General features: G+C 56.2%; 12 protein-coding genes across 12 annotated transcripts; 8 read left to right on the top strand and 4 right to left on the bottom strand.

The window, feature by feature from the left end:
• Window positions 1-3,315: 3,315 nt before the first annotated feature.
• Window positions 3,316-5,255, top strand: PG997_002235 (uncharacterized protein; the record flags this gene model as incomplete). The annotated part of the gene is made up of 2 exons (XM_066806550.1): window positions 3,316-3,433; window positions 3,601-5,255. 2 exons carry the CDS (start codon window positions 3,316-3,318, stop codon window positions 5,253-5,255), a joined length of 1,773 nt encoding a protein of 590 aa, XP_066673846.1.
• Window positions 5,256-5,757: 502 nt separating this feature from the next.
• On the top strand, window positions 5,758-7,233 carry PG997_002234 (gpi-anchored cell surface glycoprotein; the record flags this gene model as incomplete). Its single annotated transcript, XM_066806549.1, has 1 exon — window positions 5,758-7,233. The coding sequence occupies one exon, from the start codon at window positions 5,758-5,760 to the stop codon at window positions 7,231-7,233; it is 1,476 nt and encodes a 491-aa protein (XP_066673845.1).
• A 1,519-nt stretch (window positions 7,234-8,752) lies between these two features.
• On the bottom strand, window positions 8,753-9,061 carry PG997_002233 (uncharacterized protein; the record flags this gene model as incomplete). The annotated part of the gene is made up of 1 exon (XM_066806548.1): window positions 8,753-9,061. The coding sequence occupies one exon, from the start codon at window positions 9,059-9,061 to the stop codon at window positions 8,753-8,755; it is 309 nt and encodes a 102-aa protein (XP_066673844.1).
• Window positions 9,062-9,346: 285 nt separating this feature from the next.
• PG997_002232 (estradiol 17 beta-dehydrogenase) lies at window positions 9,347-10,491 on the top strand (the record flags this gene model as incomplete). The annotated part of the gene is made up of 3 exons (XM_066806547.1): window positions 9,347-9,421; window positions 9,506-10,277; window positions 10,358-10,491. The coding sequence occupies 3 exons, from the start codon at window positions 9,347-9,349 to the stop codon at window positions 10,489-10,491; spliced, it is 981 nt and encodes a 326-aa protein (XP_066673843.1).
• A 453-nt stretch (window positions 10,492-10,944) lies between these two features.
• PG997_002231 (C6 and c2h2 transcription factor) lies at window positions 10,945-11,445 on the bottom strand (the record flags this gene model as incomplete). Its single annotated transcript, XM_066806546.1, has 1 exon — window positions 10,945-11,445. The coding sequence occupies one exon, from the start codon at window positions 11,443-11,445 to the stop codon at window positions 10,945-10,947; it is 501 nt and encodes a 166-aa protein (XP_066673842.1).
• Window positions 11,446-11,462: 17 nt separating this feature from the next.
• PG997_002230 (uncharacterized protein) lies at window positions 11,463-12,891 on the bottom strand (the record flags this gene model as incomplete). The annotated part of the gene is made up of 3 exons (XM_066806545.1): window positions 11,463-12,109; window positions 12,178-12,720; window positions 12,840-12,891. 3 exons carry the CDS (start codon window positions 12,889-12,891, stop codon window positions 11,463-11,465), a joined length of 1,242 nt encoding a protein of 413 aa, XP_066673841.1.
• Window positions 12,892-14,610: 1,719 nt separating this feature from the next.
• PG997_002229 (uncharacterized protein) lies at window positions 14,611-16,346 on the top strand (the record flags this gene model as incomplete). The annotated part of the gene is made up of 4 exons (XM_066806544.1): window positions 14,611-14,646; window positions 14,726-15,859; window positions 15,937-16,103; window positions 16,190-16,346. The coding sequence occupies 4 exons, from the start codon at window positions 14,611-14,613 to the stop codon at window positions 16,344-16,346; spliced, it is 1,494 nt and encodes a 497-aa protein (XP_066673840.1).
• Window positions 16,347-16,707: 361 nt separating this feature from the next.
• Window positions 16,708-17,388, top strand: PG997_002228 (uncharacterized protein; the record flags this gene model as incomplete). Its single annotated transcript, XM_066806543.1, has 1 exon — window positions 16,708-17,388. The coding sequence occupies one exon, from the start codon at window positions 16,708-16,710 to the stop codon at window positions 17,386-17,388; it is 681 nt and encodes a 226-aa protein (XP_066673839.1).
• A 424-nt stretch (window positions 17,389-17,812) lies between these two features.
• On the top strand, window positions 17,813-18,406 carry PG997_002227 (uncharacterized protein; the record flags this gene model as incomplete). Its single annotated transcript, XM_066806542.1, has 1 exon — window positions 17,813-18,406. One exon carries the CDS (start codon window positions 17,813-17,815, stop codon window positions 18,404-18,406), a length of 594 nt encoding a protein of 197 aa, XP_066673838.1.
• Window positions 18,407-18,896: 490 nt separating this feature from the next.
• Window positions 18,897-20,450, top strand: PG997_002226 (uncharacterized protein; the record flags this gene model as incomplete). The annotated part of the gene is made up of 3 exons (XM_066806541.1): window positions 18,897-19,661; window positions 19,684-19,958; window positions 19,985-20,450. 3 exons carry the CDS (start codon window positions 18,897-18,899, stop codon window positions 20,448-20,450), a joined length of 1,506 nt encoding a protein of 501 aa, XP_066673837.1.
• Window positions 20,451-21,009: 559 nt separating this feature from the next.
• On the top strand, window positions 21,010-22,203 carry PG997_002225 (glucanase b; the record flags this gene model as incomplete). The annotated part of the gene is made up of 1 exon (XM_066806540.1): window positions 21,010-22,203. One exon carries the CDS (start codon window positions 21,010-21,012, stop codon window positions 22,201-22,203), a length of 1,194 nt encoding a protein of 397 aa, XP_066673836.1.
• A 750-nt stretch (window positions 22,204-22,953) lies between these two features.
• Window positions 22,954-23,504, bottom strand: PG997_002224 (uncharacterized protein; the record flags this gene model as incomplete). The annotated part of the gene is made up of 3 exons (XM_066806539.1): window positions 22,954-23,169; window positions 23,272-23,403; window positions 23,469-23,504. The coding sequence occupies 3 exons, from the start codon at window positions 23,502-23,504 to the stop codon at window positions 22,954-22,956; spliced, it is 384 nt and encodes a 127-aa protein (XP_066673835.1).
• Between the last annotated feature and the right edge of the window lie 763 nt (window positions 23,505-24,267).

Genomic DNA, 24,267 nt, shown 5'->3' with positions numbered 1-24,267 from the left:
GCATCGTTCGGGGGGCTGATCACTGGTTTGTGGAGACGTGGGCGGGCGTGCTTTCCCGCATGGCGATGCCGGGATCTGATTCGACTGTACCAAGCCCCAGCTTTGCATGCGGGTAGGGATGTAGGAAAGGGTGCGGGATCAAAGCGTACATAAAACAAGTTGCGCGGTCTTCTGCCGCAAACTGGTCACCAGGTATGTAGCCAGTCAATGGAGATCCACCATGTGTAGCAGGCTATTGTTTCCGAGGCGCGGGAGAGAGTTATGGTCTTTCTTGCTTTGAGGGCGACACGACACGTCAGTTGTAAGAGATGTCATGATGCCAGTAATGCCGGCCGGCCGGTAAGTAGGTGAGTGGGTTTGTCAAGTCGATAGATGGATGGATTCATGGCAGGCGTTGTGAAAGACTATCACGAGAAGGAAAAAGGAGATCTGAAATATGTAGGTAGTGATTGAAACTTTTCCGGGGAGAGAATGGATTGGGAACATCTAGGTTTTTTCTTCCGCTTACCAGCCTGTAAGCGAGCACATGCAGGTGTGGTGACCCGGAACTTTGTCCGCACAATAATCTCCGGAAATGGTTGGCTGCATCGGCGTTTTTCTATTCCCTTACCTATGGAGTTGCGATTAGAGAATGAAAACAAGCTGCTGTACTGTCCGAAGCTCTCCTATGCTCCTGTTATATATCAATATCCTAGAAGTTGGAAACTCTTGGGCAATACGTGATTCCATTTTTCAATAACACTATACAGACCACAATTGCCTAGGGGCAGTTCATCCGTATCTCGGTTCGATCTTTCTTGGTGGGGTACACGAGAAGCGGGAGTTCCCCAAAAGGTACCACGCGCGCTAGCCCATGCAAGATCGTGCAGAGAGGGTTTCGGTCATGCGCAGTAGTAGGTGTAACATGTGTGCCGGCGGGATTCAGCTTCTGGATCATGGCTAGTTGGCCCGCGTTCTGGAACTCGCAACGGAAGACACGATGAAGTCTCGAGACGACAGCGCGGAGGAAGAGCTGGTGGAGTCTGGACGAACTTATGTACCGAGGGTCCCTACATACGGCTTGCCAGCCAGCACCTTGACAGATTTTCAGGCCTTCGAAATAGAATAACCAAAAGGGCGTACAGTGATAGCTCACTCATCAAGACTTGGAAGACGCTGCCACTGATGGATGCTATGGGCGCTCTTGCCGTCATGGACTTGCTCAGTCATCGGCAGCCGGAGTCCGGCTGTTTCGGAGGACAAGGTCACATCCAACCATGATGATTGAGACACGAGATGCGTGAACACGGTCCGGTCCAACCTCAGCACGTGCGCGGTCTTCAAAACTCGATGATTCAGGAAGGAGGACTCTACTGCGCTTCAATTTCATCCCTCTGGCATCAAGATTGCCGGCAGGACATGACTGATATTACAAACAGCGGAAATGCAACATACGACAAAACGAAGTAACGATAGCAAGATCCAGATGCGTGCCGGGCTCCAAGCTGATACATCCTTAAACCAATGTACTTATTGTAAGTGTGCGGACGCGCTTAGCCCGATCTTCGCCATTTGCGGGTTTCGCTTCACGACGAACTCGTGGCAGTAAGATTGAAGATAATCAAGCCTGCAAGCCCCTGGCAGTAGCTGTGGCCTAGTGTGAACACCTTGCATGGGTTGGGCGGAATGTCGAGATGTGAGTGGTAGCCGGCTGCGGATCCTCTCAACCCCCCTTCCGACCACTGCAGCCACTAAACCGCTTCGACGTGGACTATTTTCGCCAACCCGCTTGCCTCCACAGCATCTTGGGCACCGCATCTGCTTTGCGTGCGCTGCAGCCACTGGAGACTGATTGTCTGCATTTCGTCCATCGTATCGTGCTCGCTTCAGCCCAATCGATTGGCCTTGTAGGTATTTCTTTTTGCCTACACGTATCTCGTTGTCCTAAGGAGGACCTAACGTTAGGTAGCAGGTAGCTTCTTCTAGGGGTCTACTCTGCAGTATGGATGTAAGCCCTGGCCGTCTGCCCGCTTGCCCGCTTGCCCGCCCACCTTCCCCAATCTGCGGGCCCCATCACTTGGGTTCTTTTCTTCCTTTTCTCTTAACTACACACACATTACCTGCCTATCAAAGTATCTTGCGACTCGTGGGTTAATTGATTCAGCTGCTTTCTTTGCTTGTGTGTCGTTGCTGCACTTCGTCATTCGTCTGATAGCTCATCATTGCCAATTCAACTAGGATTCCAGCTGTCACATCCTGACTGCGACTGACTGCACCTAACCAACCCCCTGTCCCATTATCTAATCCGTCGCAACCTCGAATCACATCCGACCATCGTTCCTAACCTAGTTGGGAAGCCTATTCTGCTGCAACCCTCTCCCCTCGCAGAAGTCGCAGCGCGGCATCCCGGTTCCCCTGCCGTACCATCACAAGCGCTAGTCGTCTTTGCTCGACCCCTATCAATATCCTTCGGCGAAATAATTGGCTTGTCCCGCTCAGACGCCAGAAACCCCCCAGTCTTGCAGGAGGAGCTTTGTGCTTCCACGCTTGATTCCTAATCACCAGAACCGGCTTGTCGTCTCTTCCATTTGCCTGGACCGTTCGAGCAAAAGAGCAAGGGAAATTTCTGTTAGACAGCGTAGGCCTGTTGTTGTTTTTTTTCGCGTGCTTTTGTTTTCGTGTGTGCGCATCTTGGGCAATCGCTTCCACTTCCATTGCTTGCTGTCCACCCGGAAAGGCCTCCACCCGCCGCCGAATGCTGTCGCTTCCCACCTCAGCCGTCGACTAGATGTCGGAAGCTCTTCAACAGACAACCTCGGTTTCTCCCTCCCCGAAGAAGTAGAACGACGAATTGGCTGCGAACAGCGCCGGATCCGACTGGTTGCCGATGCTGGGAAAGACATTGGGACTGTTTGCTCGCTAGAACAACAATATACTCGCGCGACCTTGCACCGCTCTTCCGAATAGACTCTGTGCCGACTTCCACTTCCACTTCCTTCCACTCTACGAGACTGATCTCGCATCGCGAAGACGAAATAATGTCGTTGGGGGGATTGGACAGTGCAGCCATCAAGGAGGCGCATGAAGCTGCGAATGCTGAACCAGGCGGCTGGTATGTTCAATCACACATCCTTTCCCTGGCTGGATACGGAGTTACAAGCATGCCACGACTGGCTCGACCAGAGCTCGATCTACTTTGTCTCCGGATCGGCCACCCCAGCACGATTATCGTCCCATGTGCCTGGTTACTAACCCGTGCGCAACAGGTTCCTCCTCAAATATGCGAGTCGCGATGAAGTTGAGCTGCACAGCCGGGGGACGACGGGCATTGTAGAGATGCGCAAGTCCATTGCCCAGTATGAGGAAGCGTCACCGTTGTACGGCTTCTTGAAATACCGGCGAAGAAACGTCATTGTCAAGTACCAACCGGAAGGCTGTTCAAGGCTTGTGCAAGGTAAGAAAGTTTCCTCTTTCGTCTGGCGCAGCAACTATGTACCTACGCGCAACCTTCACCTGCCGCATGTTGACTCTGCACGCACCCCGGCAAGGATACAGATAGGCTTTGAGGCAATCACCAAGCTAATCACACACGTTTCACCGCATACATAGCCCGAGCAACAGTCCATTTCAACGCCGTTTGCGACAATTTCCAGCCGTTCAACACAACTTTCGAGCTCACGAATGCGAAGGACCTCAAGGACACCAAGCTTTCAGCAGCTTGCTCCTTGCACACTGCGACGGGCTCGACGTCGTCCTCGACAAGTTCCCTCCGCAGGCGGCGTTTGATGGAAATTACAGAAGAAGAGGAGGAGGAGGAGAGAGAAAGGAAGAGGCAATCAATTGTTCATGACGAGGAAGAAAACGAAGACGGCAGCGAGACCACTCCACATTCACCTCCTTTATCGACTCCAGAACCGCCGGTGGTCTTGGATCGTCAGCAAATTACAGACCCACAAGGTCCGGATTTTGCATCCATCCCTGACCCAGCGACCTTCTCAGGAGCAATAGCCCAACCAGCCTCACCCTCCAAGTCGGAATTCGATATTGAGCCGCCCAGGCGCCAGTCTTCGCAGCTCACGCGGCCGGAGCTACACACCTATTCGTCCTACCCGTATGGCAAGCCCAAGGTCAAGTTGGCGCCCCGCCCCTCGATGGATGCGAATTTGAGGCCGCATACATCTGGCAACTATAGACCCATTGCCGCCCTCCCGGCCGGCTTCAAGCTGGCAAAAGCCGTGAAGAAGAACAAAGCGGAGCACAAAATGGAAGAAGAGGAGATGAACCAAAAGGAGCAAGGGAATTCCACAACAAATGCCACGTCGGCTGCAGCCCATGAGGATCATCAGAACCCGGGCGCTGCCAATAGTACTAATACTACATTAGTACTACCGGCGCGACCCGCAACAAGCTCGGGCGCTTCCCTCAAAGGGTCCTCAGCTTTAGCCGACAAGAATAAGATGACACCTGAGAAAGCCCGTCTTATGAAAGCCATGAAACTCAGGGAGAAAAAGAAGAAGCTGAGCCTGCTGCCGACCGAGGTAGTTCCCGAGCCTGAACCCCCAAAGACAGAGAGCACTGCAATGGATGTGCAACCACCAGAAGATCGTATAGATGGGGATGATGATCAAAGTCACGATAAACTCGATGTGGAACCAGCGACAACCGGGACCGAACAACCTGAACTGCCTACTCTACCAATGCACAGCGAGGCCAATACGGAAGATACATCCACAGCTTCGCATCCACCTTCGCCAACGGTTGGGTCCTCTGAAGTTGGCGTGTCGACAAAGGCCTCTTCTCTATCCGAGTCCACAGACGAGACCGTTCAATATGCAGCAAAGGACACGGGGATAGATGCCGACGACGGTCCACCGGGTCCCGAAAATCAAGACATACCCAACGACGAGGTGCACTATATGGAGAACGAGCCACGTGAGGCGGAACCCCTCGCATCGGCCACCATCCCGAACAATAATGAAACTGCCGACAGCCCAGTTGTGCAGCATGAGGCTGCAGACGAGAAGCCGGATGTCTCAGAGGCCTCGGAGGAGCCATTGGCTGAAGGATCTCCCAAGCCTTCGGAGAATGAGCGGCAGGCCGTAAATGTCACGGCAGCATCAGCAGCGTCCCCCAAGGAAGCCACAGCAGCTACCGATGAATCCAAAATTGAGGTTCAAATTCCGCAATCTCGCAGCCAAGAGGTAGCCCCACTGAATCAAGATGAGCCCTCGCCCAAGTCCCCCCTATGGCGTACCACTTTCCAGGTTCTCAAGTAACGAGCCTTCGTCGCCCGCAACACCGAATTTAAAGTCTAGGTTTTCAACTCAGGATCTCCGGAAAGCTTCATTTGCTGAGGCTATCCCTGTCGTGGCTGAGGTCATCCCTTCGTCTTCTGATGTTCCCTCGGAGAAGGTTCAACCTACTGAGGAGTCGAAAGCTGCTGCTGGCGCTGAACAAGTAACCCCGGAACTGCCATCCAAAGTAAAGCGCAAACCCTCCGCCATCGACCCTGCTCGAGCCGAACTCGCCAGAGATACCCCTCACTCCGACGCACCCGACCCTCTCCTCGACGAAGCGCTCTTGGACGAGCTGCAGACTGCGACGGTACAACACGCCCAGTCTATGACAGTTGCCAAATCTCCCATCACCCCGGTATTCCCCAGTACAAGCCCTAGAAAGTCACAAGTTCCAACGCTGCCGCGAGCCGTGTCTAATCCGATTCGTAACTCTCTACTCGTACCCGGAAACAGCAGATTTGGCAGTCTGCGCAGCGTCTCAATGAACAACGGCAACCTCTCACGACAGTCTTCCAACGCCAGCATGCAGTCTAAGCCGGCCCCTTCTGTGGGATCCAGCATCTCCCAGCGGATCAAGGCCCTGGAACAGATGGCTGGCAAGGAGAAGGAGGCGAAGCAAGCCGCCGGCCAGGCTCCAGCCGTTGCCGCCGCCCGGAATAGGCCGACTACTCCCTCCGCGGCATTCTTTCCGGTGCGGAAGTCGGCGAGCATCAGGGAACCGTCCGTGTCTCCCTCTGTAACTGACGCTGCTGGCTCTGTCAAAGCCCCAGATGCTTCGCCTGAAGAGTCTCGTGAGGGCTCGCCGGACCAGAGTCGTACCACTAAGCGTGATCGCTCAGCCTCTGTCCAGAGCAGGCTATCGGTATTTGAACCCCCAACCCTACCTTATCAGTCTCCTATGCACCTCGAGGCCGGCCAGAAGCTGTCCAGGTTACCGCAAGGATCGTGCGAGACGGTGGACAACCATTCCCTTAAGAGGCCTGTTTCTCGTGACGAACATAAAGCTTACGATGCCGCCAACCTCAAGCAATCACCTATCGTGGTCGAACACCAAAAGGCCGAACCCGCCCAGGAACCAGCTTCCGACTCCGCTGATGCGCCACTTGCCGATGCCCCGACCATCGTCGAGCAACCGAAAGAGACGATTCTGGAACGACGAAACTCGAAACTCGAGACGGAAAATGGAACCGAGAATAAGCGCAGAACGTCCTTGAGTATTGTCAAGGGCTTCATCAAGGACCGTCGGACTTCTGTTTCGAGTCACTCGAACTCGGTCGACAACCTTGGCGCTCCTTCTCCCGCCGCCTCTTCGAGGCCCGCTTCGGCCCATCACAGCAGCAGTGGCAGCATCGCCCGCCGACTTTCAATGTCCAGTCGCCGCTCCATGAGCCGCGAGCGCGACACGCCGGCCGGTATGTCCCCGTCCTCAATCAGCGAGACCGACGGGAAAGGCGAAAAGCAGAGTACCGCTTCGCGTCTTATGCGCCGACTATCAAGCTCACTAAGTGGCGGCCGAAAAGCCCAATCGCCTAGTATATCCCCTACGGTAGCGGAAGAGGACGACGGTGTGAATACCGTGGCACCTCCGCCCCCGGAGCCGACTGTTTCGACGAAGCCGATAATAAACGAGGAGTCTCTCGTGTCGTCGTATTTGGGCGATGTGAACGTGCAGTTCCCCGACAACCTCCTGTGGAAGCGCCGGAGCTTGTGTTTGGACTCGGCCGGGTTCCTCGTGTTGAGCGCCCTGCAAGGTCATGCCCCCACAGCCAAGGATAGGGCCGTTGGCACGAAGCGCTACCACATGAGCGACTTCCGTCTCCCCTACATCCCTGATGCTGATGTCCAGGAGCTTCCGAACAGTGTCGTGCTCGACTTTGTCTTTGGGAGTGGCTTGCAGATCGCATGCGAGGATCGTGCCGGACAAACGATGACACTACATGGTAAGCCGACTGACTGATCACCGATGGGTCTTGCGTGGATGTGAAAGCTAACAATGTCGCAGCCCTCGAAGATGCCCACCGAAAGTATACGTCTTGAAGCAATGCCGATGACACTCGGAAGGGATGATCTCTGCCTGCCCTGTATGGCCAACGGCCTCGTTCGTCCCCCGAGTACTGTACACGATTGATACCCATACAGTTTTGTTTCGTGCGTTTGTACTTACCTCACACTCGATGCTACGCATTGCATGCCCACTGCTGCATTTCTCCTTTGTTCTCCTCCGACAGCGACTCGAATCGCCCCGTCACCAGCATCCAGCATCGACAGCTGCCCATTTTCCTTTTCCTTGCACCTTGTTGAATCAACACCTCTTTCTACTTCACATCTGTGTTTTTTTTTGGTTTTGGTTTTTTTCCCATCGGTTGGTCTGATTGATAATGAGGGGATATGATACATAAAATATTTGTAATCCACCCTCTCCGGCATTCACCCTTAAGATTCTTGTATTTACTTTTTTCCCATACCACTCCGCTTGCTGTGCCGAGTGCCGCCTACCTATTGGGCCACTGCTCTGGCGCAGTGTATGCAGGAAGCGGTTTTATCTATTCGCTAATGGTGGTTGCTGTTGTATATCCGCCGCCATGGGTCTTTCACACCATAGCGTAGCGGCACACATACACGCACACCTGGTTAGGGGATAAAAGAAGAGAAGATGTACACACACAAGGAGGATCCCCACTCGGGGGTTGTGTAGTGGGAGGAAGAGAGACACAGAGAGAGCTGCCTATTACATATTCGCGAGTTCTTAGACAGAGAAAGAGAGGAGAGGGAGAAGGTGTAGAGATGGAGAGGGAGAAGGTGTAGCGATAGAGAGGAAGAAGGAGGCGGCGGAGGAGGAAGAGAGAGAACATAGTTGTTGCCATGAGAACCAACCCAGCCAACCAGATTGGTGGTGTGGCGTTGTCGGCTCCCCAGTGTACATATTTGTTGGATAAGGAAGGGTTGTAGACGGGGTTCAGGCCCCCTTTCTTCCCTTCTTCCTCTAATACTACAAATCCTGTGAACGTTGTTGCCTTCAGTCAGACAGTGACTTGTGCCATTCAGTGTGCGACGTCTCTTGGTGGACTTTTGCAGCTGTGGATGGGTCGGGCTGTCGGCTATGTCGGGCGAGCCGATATGACGGAAGCACCTGGGCAGTGCCTGGTACGCTTCTGTCCCTCTGCCCTCCAGAGCGATCGGGCCGGCGGGCTCTGAGTCGAGTCGGTGTGGTGGTCCGAGAAAGGGTGGCTGGCTTGGGCACCGCTGGCATCAACCCCATATTACAAAGAGTACGAGCTCATCAAGTTGACAGCAAATTCTATTCCTCGTACACTTTTTGAAGAGGCTTGAAGCGCCGTTGACTTTCACATTGGTGAATTTACTGGTATGCAAACCCACTTGGTCTCATGTTGCATATAGAAAACTGACGTTTAAGTATATACCAAGCTACCCCTTCTACATATTCTAGTACACTGAAACATAAGAAATCGATAGGTCTAATAACTCTCAAGTTGCTCTTCACAGTAGTCGCCCGCCCATCCTAATAGCCCTTGGAGCAAAGTCGTCCCTCGGCGTCGACAATGGTCCGGTCGCTCCCCGACCGAAGTGAGCCCGTATAAGAGCTGGTCGGGGTCGTACTTTTTCTTGATCTTCAGGAGCCTGTCGTAGTTTGCGCCGTAGAACTCCTTCTTCCAGTCGCCCTTGTACAGGGGGTCCATCTCGTTGAGGTAGGCGCCGGACCCCGGGGTGGCGGCCTCGAGCGTGGGCAGGAGGGTGTTGACCAGGTGGCTCTTGTGCCTCATCATCTCGGGGAGAGGGATGGTGAAAGGACGACGGCGTCAATGTAGGCTACGGAGACTTCGGGGTTTGGCCAACGCCACACGGATTTAAAGCCCTCCCTGCATATGGCGTACAATAGTTCTTTGTGCTACCAATGTGCTGAAGGATCAAAGACTGTACATTTCGACTCATTACAGTTCCATTCCTCATCCGTTCGAGATTCTCTCTGGTTCGCCACTCGCTCATTGCACTGGCCTGTATCGCACCGTATAAGCTACTGTAGGTTACACCTTCACGCCAATACCGCCAAGATGGGCATGATAACGCAGTTCTTCCCTCAAAAACCCACCTTTACTGACCAGCCACTGCCCGACTTGAAAGGCAAAGTGAGTTGCTTATGCATTTTCCGCCTCTGATATAGCAAAATCCGAGAATCATGGTTTGACCCGACCGTGCCGTCATATCTATAGGTCTACATTGTTTCTGGCGCAAACACCGGCCTGGGCAAAGAAGTAGCTCGCAGCTTGTATGCCAAGAACGCCAAGGTGTACATCTTCGCGCGCACCGAATCCAAGGCCAACCAGGCCATCGCCGATATCCAGAAGGCCCACCCCAGCTCTTCGGGCTCCCTGGCCTTCATTCCCATCGACTACAACGACCTGCGGGCGGTCAAGCCCGCCGTGGATACGTTCCTCAGGCAGGAGACCCAGCTGCACGCACTCTTCAACAACGCGGGCGTCATGGCCGGGTCGGCCGACGTCCCCAAGACGGTCCAAGGCTACGAGCAGCAGCTGGGCGTCAACTTCATAGCCACGTACCTGTTCACCAAACTGCTGACGCCCACCCTCGTCGCCACGGCCAAGTCGGCCCCGGTCGGCACCGTCCGCGTCGTCTGGGTATCGTCCCTGAGCACGGAGATGTACGCGGAAAAGAACACGGCCTTCGACATGGACAACCTGGACTACCACGTCGAGAAGCCCGTGCTGTACAAGTATGGCATCAGCAAAGCGGGCGCCTGGGCCTACGCGGTCGAGTTGGCCAAGCGTCACCAGGCCGACGGCGTCGTCAGCATCGCGCTGAACCCCGGAAATCTCAAGTCGGATCTGTTCCGGTCCCAGGGCCGCGCGATGAAGATCATGAACTCGATGATCCTCTACCCCGTGCCCAGCGGAGCCGCCACGCAGCTCTTCGCCGCTTTCTCGCCGCAGGTGACCAAGGAAACCAGTCTTTCCGGAAGCTGGGGTACGTATGAAACGGAACGAGAGCCCATCTTTAGCGGCTGTTTTGGGTAGCTAATCATACTAATACAACGGTTATTATAGTTATTCCCTTCGGCCGTGTAGCCGCAATCCGGAAAGACCTCATAAACGCGACAAAGTCGGCACAGCAGGGTGGAAATGACGGTACGTGCAAGTTCTGGGAATGGACGGAGGGCCAAGTCAGACAGTACCAATGAGGGCCACCAGATGAGAGCGAGACATCAGACATCTAATATAATCCCTCAAAGCTGATATTTCTGTCACATACGACCATATCCTGCTGAATACTAGGGATCCCGTCCGCTCTCCCATATATAAGCAGCAGAGAGCCGAATTAGTACTAGGGTCGGTGACGACCTGGGAATCCTCGGTGTTGTATGTTTTAATCTTTTTGCTACTGCTCACCGCATTCATGTTGTCATACTTCACTTCTGGAAGACCTTCAACGCTTCCAGGTCTTTCGCATAAGCCTGCTATTTTTGGTTGTTTTACCTTTTACTTTGATCCGATGCCAAGTTACCCCAGCAGAAACAAGCCTCCCATATAGCATATGTAGAGGATAAAAGGGGTGGCACACGTGGAGTTGTCAGGTTTGTCCAGTAGGGGATGTAGGAATTGTCATTTTGATAACTAAGCTATCGTCGATCTTGCTAGCATTTGACGAACATGTACTCCCCATTCGAGTCCCGGTGCAGCTTGGTCGCAAGCCCTGACGCTACGACCTCTGCTTGGTATGCCGTATACCGTTCTCCCATCGGATTGCCCCTGACGTGCTGCTCGTCCGCATCCAGGTGTCCGACTCCCAAAGACAAGAGCGCCACGGCCGATTCCTTATACGCCAAGGGGCGCGACGCGTTGCGAACCATGGCGAAGACGAGCGTGGCGGCCGTGAGCGCCAAGATGCCCAGCGGCCCCGCCATCCAGGCCCAGTTGACCACGATGAAGGTCTGCGGCTCGAGGGCGACGCCGGTCACGTTCTGCGCGGCCAGGTTGTCCTCGTCACGCATCTGGGCGGACAGGATCTGGGCGAAGGAGCGCATGACGGCGTCCGGGCCGTGCTCGAGGATGTACTGGGTGACGCCGTACTCGGTGCCGCCGTTCCGGCCAAAAGAGAGCGACCGCGGCGCTTTGGGCATGCTTCCCGACAGCATATTGCCGAGGAGCGAGTTCACCCTCTCCCGCGGTGTAGAAGCTGATGGACCAGTCCGGGGCGGAGCCGGCGTCCTCCTCGGTGCGGTACCGGATGACCATGTCTTGCTCCTTGGAAGCAGCCTCGTCCTGCACGAGCCACTTCGCCGTCGGCTTGCTGGCCTGGTACTCGCCGTTGCGGACCGTGACGTCCTCGAAGGTCTGCACGCACGGGTGGATCCGGCACAGGTAGTAGTCGACGCTCGCGCCCGGCTTCCAGGTCCAGCCGTTGCTGTTGCTGGGCGCCGCGTTGCCGGCGGCGGTGTAGTTGACCGCGGCGAACTTCAGGGAGGGAGTAGTCGGGGATGTGCATCCCGTTGGGCGCGTCCATGTCGAAGCGGAACACCTGCGGCTGCAGCGCGAGCGTGGGGAACTCGGAGGCGTTGGTCATGGTCGCCGGGCCGACGGGCAAGTCGCTGATCGGCGGTCGCGCGAGGAACAAGTTGGTCCCGTTCCGGACCAGCGAGGACACGGGCCGGGGGCCCCCTTGGCATTTCGAGCAGGCGCCTAGGGTCGAGACGTTTTGCCAGTGGCACGTCGGGGCGGTGCACTGGAATTGGGGCACGCTGTTGTTTTGGGCTTTGGAGCCGAAGGCGCTTAGCAAGAGACTTTGCACTGCAACTTGTTCTAGAGCTTGGGGTTAGCTGTTTTATGATCTCAAATTACTTGGCGCTGAGGCGACTGTCGCGACATACTGGAAAAGTCATCGCCATCAGTCTGTAAAGAAGCGGCGGTCCAGTTCGTCGCTATAGAGAGCGAGGCCGTCGCATTATTCGACGGAGTCTCCCGGGACTCGAAACTAAGGACCTGCTGCGCCGTAGGCTCATAAGCCAACGCCACGATACTCAAGATGCACGCCGCCTTGGTGATCCAGGCCCTGCCTTTGGTGTCCCAGACGAGCTGCAGTGCGCCCCAGGGGCCGCGGCTGGCGCGGTCGAAGGTCTGGAGGTCGGCGAGGCGGCGCGGCTCCTCGAACCAGACCCACTTCATCTGGCTGATGACGCTGGCGACGGGCAGGGCCAGGGCCGTCTTGGCCAGCGTCGAGAAGACCGAGACGAGCGAGTTGGGCTGGATGGGCAGGGGCCAGTCCCGGAGCAGGCAGCCGTCCCACAGGCCCAGGATGATGCAGATGGCGGCGGTGGAGGCGATTGCGAGGACGAGGGAAAGGAGCTCGAGGGTCCAGGTGTAGTCTTGCACGGCTTCCCAGCAGCCTCGACGGGGGTTGGATGGCGCGCCGGCTCCCCCTCGGTCTTGGGTTCATTCTGGCCGTCGTCGGCAGGGACTGGTCTGTATGCAACCGATGTTGGGCCTTTCGGCTCAGGTCTATCGCGGTTGGCTGGGGATGATTGTGCCGTACTAGCGGATGGGTTGTCGGCAGCTGTATCCGGGGATACTCCCAGGCCGCCCATCGTGATTGTCATTGCGATGACCGAAACTCAATGCGAATGGTAATGAATGAGAATGGCATCCCTTGCCACATGGTAATGTGGAAAGGGTTTTAATCGAAATACTCATGCCTATATATATGTGCTAATTCTAACAGCGGTCTACATCAAGAGTCTCCAGCAGCAGGGATCTCGTGGCACTCGGTAATATAGTAACCGCTGCAGCGGGACATAGACAACGACGAACCAATCGGAGAGCATTTCGACTACCGGTTAGGCAGTTAGTGGCATGTTTCGCTTATTAGCTCTTACTGCTAACGGGGGACGCCAGGGCTGTGTCGGCCTAGTGCTTATGTGCTAAGCCCCTAGGTAATGAAACGTCCTCCACTCCCTCAGCCCTAGGCGGGCTGTAGTATCCATCGTACGATGATCGTATAGCGAATTCGATAAAGCAGGCTTCATTTTCATTGCATTGCCACAATCCGTATATACCACGCAACCGTTCACTGGCTGGGTCTTTTTCTCTTATTGAGTCGACATGGTAACAAATCGAACATAGAAACAAGAACAAGGGTTGAATAGGACACACTAATACTCTGGGTTCTACACGACCCATGAACACAATGCACCTCAACCCTCGGCCACATTGTGATTACCCGCGCTGTCAAGCGTGACTGGCGACATGATGTTTGATCTGTCGATATTGAAAGAAATCCCCCGACCCAAATGGCTTGAAACCAAGTCCAGAGCTCGGAATGGGGTGTAATTGATACCGAAAAGATTACTTGCTCACCGTATAGAAAAGTGATGACTTGAACGGATTTCACCCCGAAGAAGAGTCGTAAACGTTCCATGGCAAGTGGTGACACGTTAGCAAGTAGACGAGGGACTGCTGCCGGACGACTATTTCGACTCTGTCGGTTCTAATACTGCCACGGACGAGGTTGAGATATGTGACTGGGTTAGTCATCAGTCATCCGCACTTGCCCGCACGGAACGTGGACCGGATCCTACGGTGAGATCGCCGGGGTTGCGTTGCCATATTTCGCCCAAGCGTTGGCCCGAGTTCGGCTCATCCATCTCATCCACTCTATGGGGGTGGATTCCGACAAGCCGACAACCGTCTGACGAGCACGCCATCCCGCCTCTCATTGCCTCTTTGAGAACACAAAGAGGGGGAAGAGACGCAGGCCCTCTGCAAGAGACCCGAAAGAATCCCGCAGGATTCTGCCACGTGGGCAACGTTGGGGCCAATGGGCCCGGCAATGGGCTGGCTTCGCAGGCGGGGGCTATACTCTTAAGGAAATCTGGCCGTCAAGCATCGTCACTCATATAAGTACTTGCCAGACACGGTAGTATACGAGGGAACCTTTTGACTTTTTGACTTATTCGCAGGCCCCAAGGGGTTAGATAGACATGGGTAAGGCGGAACTCCATGTCCCCCGCGCAGGGGAAAACAGCTATCCGTATTTCGACATAGTCAACGACTGTGCCGCAACAAGGTCCCTCTTTTGCCGGGCTTTCACGCGACCCGAATCACACACTTGACCAAAATTGCAATTCGATATGCTTTAATGGAATAAATGGGTTCGAGCATGAGCCGTCACATAACAGCCCCGGTCTCTGATACTTGACTACTTGTATATATAACAAGGGCGCGGTCCTTTTTGAACTAAATATCTAGCCCTGATGCTGGCCCATTAAAGCTGATACCCCGCTCAATTGGAGGAAGCTGACCGGATCATGGCTTTCTTATCCTATGATGTGTTGTCCGTTCCAGTGGCGGCATTGTCACTCGTAAGACCACATATACGAGGAAAGCGAGTGTGGACTCTACTAACACGAGAATACCATCTAGTTGTTGGCGTACGTTATTGGCAACTTCATCTATTCAACCCAATTCCATCCATTGCATGAGTTTCCAGGCCCCGTCAGCGCCGCCTGCTCGCGCATTCCCTACTGGATCGCCGCGCTCAAGGGGGATTCCTGCCCCTGGCTGGTTAAGCTGCACGCCCGGTATGGCCCCGTGGTGAGGTTCGGCCCCAACGACCTCAGTTATGCGGACAACGGACAGGCCTGGAAGGACATCTGCGGGCCCGAGACGAAAGGCCGCAAGGAGAACGGGCAGTCCGCCGTGTTTTTCGGGCCGCCCAAGGGCCCTGTGCACAGCATGATCACCGCCAACAGGTCGGACCACGCCCGGGTCCGGCGCGTCCTCGCGCCCGCCTTCTCCGAGCGCGCCCTGCGACAGCAGGAGCCGCTGTTTAACAAGTATGCGGACATACTGGTGGCAGCCCTGCGGGAAGAAGCCGCGGCCAACGGCGAGAAGGGCGTCAACCTGGTGCAGATGTTCAACTTCTGCACCTTCGACATCATGAGCGACCTGACGTTCGGCGAGCCCCTGGGCCTGCTGGAGCAGAGGCAGTACACCCACTGGGTCGAGCTCATCTTCAAGTCCATCACTATCATGCCCGTCGTCCAAGTTACCGAGTACTACCCGCTTCTCCGGAGCATCCTGCGCCTGCTGGAGCCCCGGTGGATCCGGGACACCCGTGTGGCACACTTCAAGCACTCGACCGACCGCGTCGACGCCCGCATCGCGCGCGGCGACCGCCCGGGGCAGCCCGACATCTGGAGCCTCGTGCTCGCGGCCGGCGGGAAGCAGCAGGGTGACCGAGGCATGTCTCTGGACGAGATGCACGCCAATGCCGAGGTCTTCATGACGGCGGGGACGGAGACGTCGGCCACGCTGCTAAGCGGGCTGTGCTACTACCTCATGGTCAACCCGGACAAGATGGAGAAGATCACCGGCGAGATCCGCGGCGCATTCGCCAAGGACGATGATATGTCTTTAGAGGCTCTGGTGGCTCTGCCGTACCTGAACGCGTGCATTGAGGAGGCTTTGCGCGTATACCCGCCGCTCCCGGACCTGATACCGCGCATCATACCCGAAGGCGGAAACGTCATTCTGGACAAATGGATCGCCCCGGGAGTGAGTTGAAGTCCCCAAGCCTCGGAAGAGATCACACCAGTCTGTGCCCGAGTAGAGCTAACTCGGGAACCACTTAGACATACGTCGCGGTCCACCACACGGCCTCGTACCGGTCCCCGGCCAACTTCAAGAACCCGAACACCTTCGCCCCCGAACGATGGCTGGGCGACCCCGAATACAAGGACGACCAGCGCGAGGCTTTCCATCCTTTCCAGTACGGCCCTCGGAACTGCCTCGGTCAGAAGTGAGTTCTATTCACCTGGTCCCGGAGATGTGGGGGTTTGGAGAAGTGCAGACAGCTAACCACATGTGATGTTCCGGACTAAACAGCATGGCCTACCATGAGATGCGCCTCTTGGCCGCCAAGGTGCTCTTCAACTTCGACCTGGAGCTCTGCGCCGAGAGCCGCAACTGGACGGAGCAAAAGGTCTTTATACTCTGGGACAAGAAGCCTTTGATGTGCAAGCTGAGGGCCGTTACGAAGTAATCATGTGGGCGGCGATGTATTTAGTTGCTGGGACTTTGCTATTGTTTGGGGGCATTGACCACATGTTGCCTGCCTGCCCCCTGAGCCCAACACCGAAAACCCGAACCAATCAGATATTGTTTCCCCTCAATGTTGGCAAGTCACCACGCCACGTTCTGGGGTAAATGCTACCCCGCCTCGCCTTTGGATATTCTATCTGTTTGGTCCCGGTTCGCAATTTGAATCCACCCAGTCGACGTCGAGCCAACTTCTGGATAAACTAAATAGTTGCCGTGAATTGTGAGTTTGCCGTTGCAATATGGCGGACCAAATTCCTTTAGGGCTCATCCCTTCCAACCCCTCGCGGAGGGCAAAAGACAACATGAAACGCATTCGAATCATCCAAGCGACTCGGGACTACGCACCGGTGATCCAGAATATGGTCCACGACGCCTACCTCTTATATGATCCCCGTGGGGGTTCCCCTTTTATGGACTCGCCTCTCGGCCTCGTCGATTGGGCGAAGGCAATCGAGAGGGACAGGTGGGAAATATGGGCTCTTCTGGTGGAACGAAGAAACACCAAAGTGTCAGCGCCGTTATCGAGAACACCGCTCACGTTCCATCCATTCCCGCGCCTGCCCCGGGAGCTGAAGGACATGATCTGGAACATCGCGGTGGAAGACGCGAAGGTAGAAGAACTGATCGGCTGCATTGCGCTGCACGGCCCTACTCTCTTAGATCCACGAAACACCCTCAACGTCGAAAACGTCGCCGTCGCGACGCACTGGCAGCGCTTGGGTTACGGGCGCGTGCTCGCGGAGTTCGCGGAGGAGGTGGCGCGGAGCAGAGGGCTGGCCGGTCTGGATATCCCGTCTCCGGAGCTGTCTCAGAGGGACTCGGCGAGGATCTTTGGCTTCTTGCAGGCGATGGGGTTCGCGCCGGCACGTGATCACGCAAGGGTTCCGGCACCTTTCATTTACGAGAAGTTGATCCGCTCTGATGAGACGGGAGCCTATGGTGATCCCTGGGAAGGTGTTAATGAAGTATACCCCCAAAGCTAGGGGCGTATTGGGATTATACCTGTATACCACTGATATACAACACTCCCGAAAATTGTCGATGCGTCTCTGGGTGAGCCTCCGCTGGGCGCCGGAGTCGTACCCAGTTACATGCAGATACATTACGCCTTACCGCTTATCTAAATGGTTACTGATTGTCGGATACCCCGCCTTCTCCAAATGGCTCCTTATCTCATCGGATATTATTATGACTCATACCCGGTACGTGTTTCATCCGTAGAGCGGCTTAGGGACGATGCCTAAGAAAGTAGCTTATCATCTTTTAATATATTTTGCCACATCATCACCGAAACTCGGCGTGGCTTCTGCTTAGGATAGCGGATAATAACAGGGACTATTCAAGTGACACCTACGGGCAGTATCTGGAACACTCATTTAATTTCCGGTCATAAACCCTCATTGAGGTATGGGCGACGTCCAAGTCATCAGAGCAACTCCGGACCATGTGCCGGCGATCCGCGCCATGGTCCAGGCCGCCTACGCGAAATACGTGGAGCGCATCGGACGACCGCCGGCGCCCATGCTCGCGAACTACGAGAGAATCCTCGAGGAGGGCAAGCAGGAGGTATGGGTTCTGGTATTGCCGCGGAGTACTGGTGATACCCCGTCGACATCCCACGACAGTCACGGCAAAGAGATAGCTCAGCAGCAGCAGCAGGAGGGAGATCCCGAAGACCAAGAAGATAAGCGAACAAACGCCAGCGTGGCGGCAGCAGCAATCGGATCCATCATCCTGGCCCCCGACCCCGAGCGCAACGACCTCAAGATCAACAACCTCGTCGTGGACCCGGATTCGCAAGGGAAAGGCTACGGGCGCGTGCTCATGGGGTTCGCCGAGGAGCTGGCGAGGACCCGGGGGCGGGACAAGTTGACTCTGTTCACCAACGTGATGATGTGGGAGAACATCGGCCTGTACGCCAAGCTTGGGTTCATGGAGACGGGGAGGAGGGTAGAGGATGGGTATGAGCGGGTCTACTTCGAAAAGGGGCTCGGGAGATAGGGTGCTTGAGCTGGTGTAACTTATGCCGCAATACGGGATTATCCGCGGGTCTCGTCTAGCCATGCAAAATGGTTTCCTGCAAAAGTCAGATTACATTACGGCTCCCGTGAGATTGCGTTTTGCCCTTGCGATATTCGCTTTGGCTTTGTCAGCTGGACCGAAAAACGGCGTCGCAGAGGACAAATTGTCGACGACCCGAACGCCACGGAACGCCGCGGCGTTGCTCTGCATCCACCATGAAGTTCTCATTGGCCCGAATACGTATTTGTCAAATTCTTACCGATTGGTAAGCCGTGGACACACACCGAGAAGAGTCATCATACTTGATTCCGTAGATGTGCTATTACTCCGACATGATACCGTATCACGTAACACCGTTATATAAAACCTAAATGGAACCGCCGAAGGACGGGAACTTGATGATCAACCGAAGAACCACCAGCTCCTTCGACGAGTTCCCCTTAAACACACTTGACCAAAAGAAGAAGAAATGCTCTACCCACCAAAGGCCATCACGGCGATCGCCCTCGCTAGTCTTGCCAGTTTCTCGAGCGCCCAGACACCTCCGGCAGAGCAGTCCACTGCGTTCAACTCGAGCTTCGCGCTGACGCCGGCCCAGATCGCGGCGGCGAACCTCTCGGCCGCCGATGTCGCAAGCCTGAACAACATAGTCCGCTTCGACCGCAGCCAGCTGGCCAATGGCGGACCTAACGAGGACGACTTTTACACCCTGCCGCCCTTGACCAGGAACACCACGGGGCCTCTGCAGCCGGGGACCTTACTCAAGACCCAGGCCTTCACCGACCCGAGCGCCTTCGTCATCCCGCCCAACACCGCGCTCTCCCGCATCTTGTATACGACCCGGACCTACAACGGCACCGTGGTCCCTGCGTCCGCCTTCATCTTGTGGCCATTCACGCCGCGCCATGTTGCCACGACAGCAGGCAACCAACGGGATGGACAAAAGCAGACGTACTTCGCAGCGAAATCAGCCGGAGCGCCCGTAGTCCTTTGGTCGCACGGCACGTCCGGCTTCTTCGCCTCGGCGGCCCCGTCGTCGCACCGCGCGCTCTGGTACGGTGACGCGGCCCCCTTCACGCTGGCCCTCGCGGGCTACGCCGTCGTCGCGCCCGACTACGCCGGCCTCGGCATCTCCAAGACGTGGGGCGACAAGAACAACTCCGGTGCGAACAATATCCCGCACCAGTACCTGATGAGCCGCGTCTCGGCCCGCGACGGCCTCTACGCCCTGCGGGCCGCGCGCCGCCTTCGCCGAGAAGCTGGACGAGCGCTTCGTGGCGATGGGCCACAGCCAGGGCGGCGGTGTGGCGTGGGGCGTGGCCGAGGTCTTGGAGGAGCCGGAAGGCAAGAAGGAGTTCGGGGACCTGGCGCCGGGGTACCGGGGCACGATCGCGGGCAGCCCATCGACGCAAGTCTTCACCGGTTGGCCGTCCATCATCGCGCCGTTCATTTCGCTGGGCATCGGGTCCGTGTTCCCTTCATTCAAACTGGCTGATTGGTTCACCCCCGCGGGCGCGGCGCGCGTCGAGCTGTTCCAGGAGATTGAGGGGGCATCAGCGCGGCGCAGCAGCTGTTCCTAGGGGACGGTGCTGCGGGCCTTCTTCAGGAGGGGTGGAATGAGACGTGGTACGCCGAGGCCTACAGCAAGCTTGCCGACGCGGGGCGCCGCCCGCTCCGGGGGCCCATGTTGGTATTGCAGGGGACCGAGGACATCTACGTGCCCTACAGCGTCACCAACGCTAGCGTCGCGGCCACGTGCGCTGCCTCTCCCGACAGCGGGCTGGAGTTCCTGGTGGTGAATGGGACGGGGCACGTCCCGACGCTGCATGCGACGCGGCAGATCTGGCTGGGTTGGATCCAGGACCGGTTCGAGGGGAAGCCGGCCGCGACGCGAGGAAACGGTTGCAAGAGGACGGAGCTCGACAGTTTCTTACCGGTCGAACAGTACCTGAAGGTCGGGAATGCTTTCGCGCAATGGGCTGGGGCGCCGGAGTACAACTACCAGGTGCCACTTGGCCCGTGAGGCGGTCGAGACGGTTCTCTTGTCTTGCCAAGCAGGGCTGGAACTATGCTGCATTCACGAATCTGGATGTAAACTCTGTATTTCTGGACATCCTTCGTCCATGTACCTGCCAACACATACCTGCCTGCATAGCTGCATCAATAACCGACTTTCGTATGCCTTTCTGTGCTGTTGCAACAATGCCGGAGCCGAATTGCCGTGCAATTGGCGATGGTAGGTGAACCGAGTTGCCAGGTACAGAAGCACCGGCTCATTCAATGACGTACGTAGGCCCTGGAAACAACAAGTTTCTGAATTGACAAAGACAAACACGCGTACTCACGTCCTAACGACGAGACATCCCGTTCCGAAGAAAAACAACATCATTTTTGGCGGTGCATTATTTGTTTACATGTTTTACAATTGAATTGATCCTTCAGCCCTACGCGAGCTTCCAGTCCTTAAGTATTAAACAAGCACTCTACCGATCAACAAATTCCCCGAAACCACTGAAGCACTGCACATCACCTACAGCACAAGCGTACAGTGGGGGAACCCCGCACTAAGATCATTCGCCAGCATGCCCCAATCACTGGACATCCAGCTCCAAAACCAGAGCACCTCGTCCGAGATCTACGCCTACGTGACCGGCATCTCCCTCCAGCAGAATGCCGGCTCGCGCGTCCTGATCCAGGCCGACGGCCGCTCCCTTTACTTCCCCGCGAACCCGCCCAAGATCCTGCAGCCGCTAGCCGAGGACTGCGCCATCCCCCTGGGCGCCCCCGGCGCGCCGCCCGTCACGGTGCGCTGCCCCCAGATGGCCGGCGGCCGCATCTGGTTCAGCCGCGACGCGAAACTGACCTTCCTGCTGAACCCGGGCGGGCCGACGGGCGCCGCCCTCGTCGAGCCCAGCGTGCTCAACCCCACCGACGCCAACGCGGGCGTCGACTTCACCTTCGCCGAGTTCACCCTCAACAGCCACCAGCTCTTCGCCAACATCAGCTACGTCGACTTCGTCTCCCGTCTGCCCATCGCCCTGTCCCTCCAGGACGGCGCCGGCGTCCAGCACGTCTCCGGCATGGCCGCTGACGGGCTCGCGCGCCTGTGCGACGGGCTGCGCGAGCAGGCCGGCCGCGACGGCAGGCCGTGGGACAAGCTCGTCGTCGCCGACAAGAAGGGCGGCGGCAGCCCCACGCCGCTGCGCGTGCTGAGCCCGACGCACGGGAATGCCGCCGGCGCCGACTTCGGCGGGTACTACGAGCCGCTGGTGGAGGAGGTATGGCAGAAGTACGGCGCGTCCACGGGCACGAAGCTCAAGATCAACACGCAAGCGGCCGCGGGCGTCGTCGAGGGTGCGGTCGCCGGTGACGGGAAGCTGGTATTCAGCTGCAACAGCGGCAACGAGGCCTTCGGGAAACCCAACACGGCCGACATCCTTGGCTGCAACAGCGGGCCCTTCGTCACGGGACCGTCCCCGACACGCAACGCCATCATCCCGCGCCTGGCGGCCGGGTTCTTGCGGTCTACCCTTGCGGACAATACAGACCACCCGTCGCCGGCCGACACGCATTACCGGCGCGAACCGACGAACCACTACGCGCGTCTCCTCCACGAGGTCAACCTCGACGGGAAGGGGTACGCGTTCGCGTACGATGACGTGCAGCCCGACGGGGGCGCGGACCGGTCGGGCAAGGTCAACTCTGGGGATCCGAAGGTTTTTGTCGTTACTGTGGGAGGTGGAAATGCGTATGTGGGGGATAAGATGCCCATATAGATTTGTCTTCGTCATATACCACTGTTGCTTGAATTCGATGCGAAGTCAGCATATCAGAAATGCCAGACTTGCAAAAGGGAAGATTACCTTAGATAGAAATAAATCGGGATAGCTACCATACCCAACCCACCGAAGCCCCTCGGAGCGTAACGCCTACCCTCATCGTGACTCACGTGCATGCATAGAAAGCTTCTGGTCACAGCATTCTGTGATCGCTGATATCCGGGCCTCTCAGGGCAGGTGCTTTGATAGCCTACTCTTGGTGTACATTGCATCGGCAGATCCATTTGTTCAGGTTCCCACCATCAGCTATTCGTACCTACATAGGTAAAAACTAAACCCATTTCACTACGTACCTTCAAGCCACATCGGAAGAACACTCTGGTGCAATGGTAGCACGCCGGAAAATGAACATCCGGAGATTAGGGTTCGAATCCCTATGGTGATAACCGTTTCTTTTTGATCTTTTTTCTTGGTATCCCTGATGGAATTCAAAGCAGCGAAGCTGAGTGGCGCCGGTAAGATCCGCAGAATACTTGGCCGCAGAAATTGCACCCCCATGACGAACGACTGTGGGCGGATCAAGTTGCGAGTTGCCCTTGTCTTGGGCGGGCTGAACAATATGAAGATATTCCGATTCACAGATATATAGGTAGTGATAGTAAAGGGAATTGGTCCTTCACCTGTACTGAGCAGCAGCCCCAGCCGTAAAGAACATGGCGAAGATGATCCCAATACCACAAAACCACGTCATGCTCCGCACCAGCGCCCACCGGGGTTGTCCTGCAGCACCACGTAGACGACGTTGTACACGACGCGGCTCGCCAGGTACAGCAAAGACAGAATGTTGGCCGCGACGGGGTTAACGCCCTGCACGTGGACCGCGGCCACGGCGGCGGCGTAGAAGGCGAGCGTCTCGAGCCCGTTGGCGAACGCGGCTTCGGCGCGCAGGATGCGGGCTTTGGTCTTGGGAGAGAAATGAATCAGTCACGAAACGACACCTCTTCACTGTGCCCATCATTATGATGGCTGAGTGGATAGCATGAAGGATCAGAGGCGGCAACTCACCTTATCGTCCAGGTCATCTGCCTTGAGCACCGCCGGTTGGTATTTCTTTGGGTCGGCGGGATCCAGATACTTCAGGCCCAAAGAGAAGCTGTAGAGCTTTGGGAGGAAGAGAAGCACAAATGCAGCAGGCACCTGGTGGAGTGTTTTATTAGTCTTGAGATGCAGTAGATGAGTTCAATTGAGGGACGGGTGCATACTGTGAAGAAGGTGAAGTTTTTATCAAAGCTACCCATGGTGGTGATGCAATGGACACAGGTAGTCCGGGTGCTAAGGGAGATTCAGGGGCTGTGATTGATGGGATATGGTTCTTGGGCGACTCTCGCTTGGCAAAGTCTTGTCTTGACAGTAAAGGTTGGTGGTATGTAATATTGAAGTCAGTTTAAACATTGCCGGCCCCGTTCCAATCTATGCGGCCATAGAAATGGTGCGTGTCGAAGATGAAACACGGGGTTGTGTCGTATCGGGCATTGCGCTATCCGAGCGCAGCACCCACTCTATCCGATCTAACGCCAACAGAAAGACGGAGAATTTGAACTGCAAGGCCAAATAGAAGGATACGTTAACCAAAACGAAGGGACTAGTTGTAATGTTTTGACTCCAGCCGCAACTATGTTTTATTTCATCACAGGGTTTGTCGCCCGAGAGCTAGCCCGCTCACGCTCACTACCGCGTCCACAGGTGCCATGGCCATAACCACCCAGACCCTCCATCAGATCCTGATATTATATTTACACCAGACTTTGCTCTTCATATAATGCGCGCTCTGTTACCTCGGACCTGCCGACCACTGGCCCTCGCCGTCAGCACCTGAGCCGTTGCGCGGTGAGGCCGCGGGTAATTCTCCCTACAGAGCACGTCCGCCTGGTCGAGCTTGCAACACGTGTTACTATCACAGGCTGGTCGGAAGTCGATGCACCAGTACTCCGTCGGCGACTACCTGCTCACTCGGGGAGGAGCGAGCGTTGGGCCAGAGTTGAGTAATTCGGCCCCCGCTTC

The sequence above is a fragment of the Apiospora hydei genome, assembly GCF_038363865.1.
Source record: "Apiospora hydei strain CBS 114990 chromosome Unknown utg000003l_segment0_segment0, whole genome shotgun sequence".
NCBI lineage: Eukaryota > Fungi > Ascomycota > Sordariomycetes > Amphisphaeriales > Apiosporaceae > Apiospora > Apiospora hydei.
This window is presented reverse-complemented; position numbering and strand designations above follow the sequence as displayed.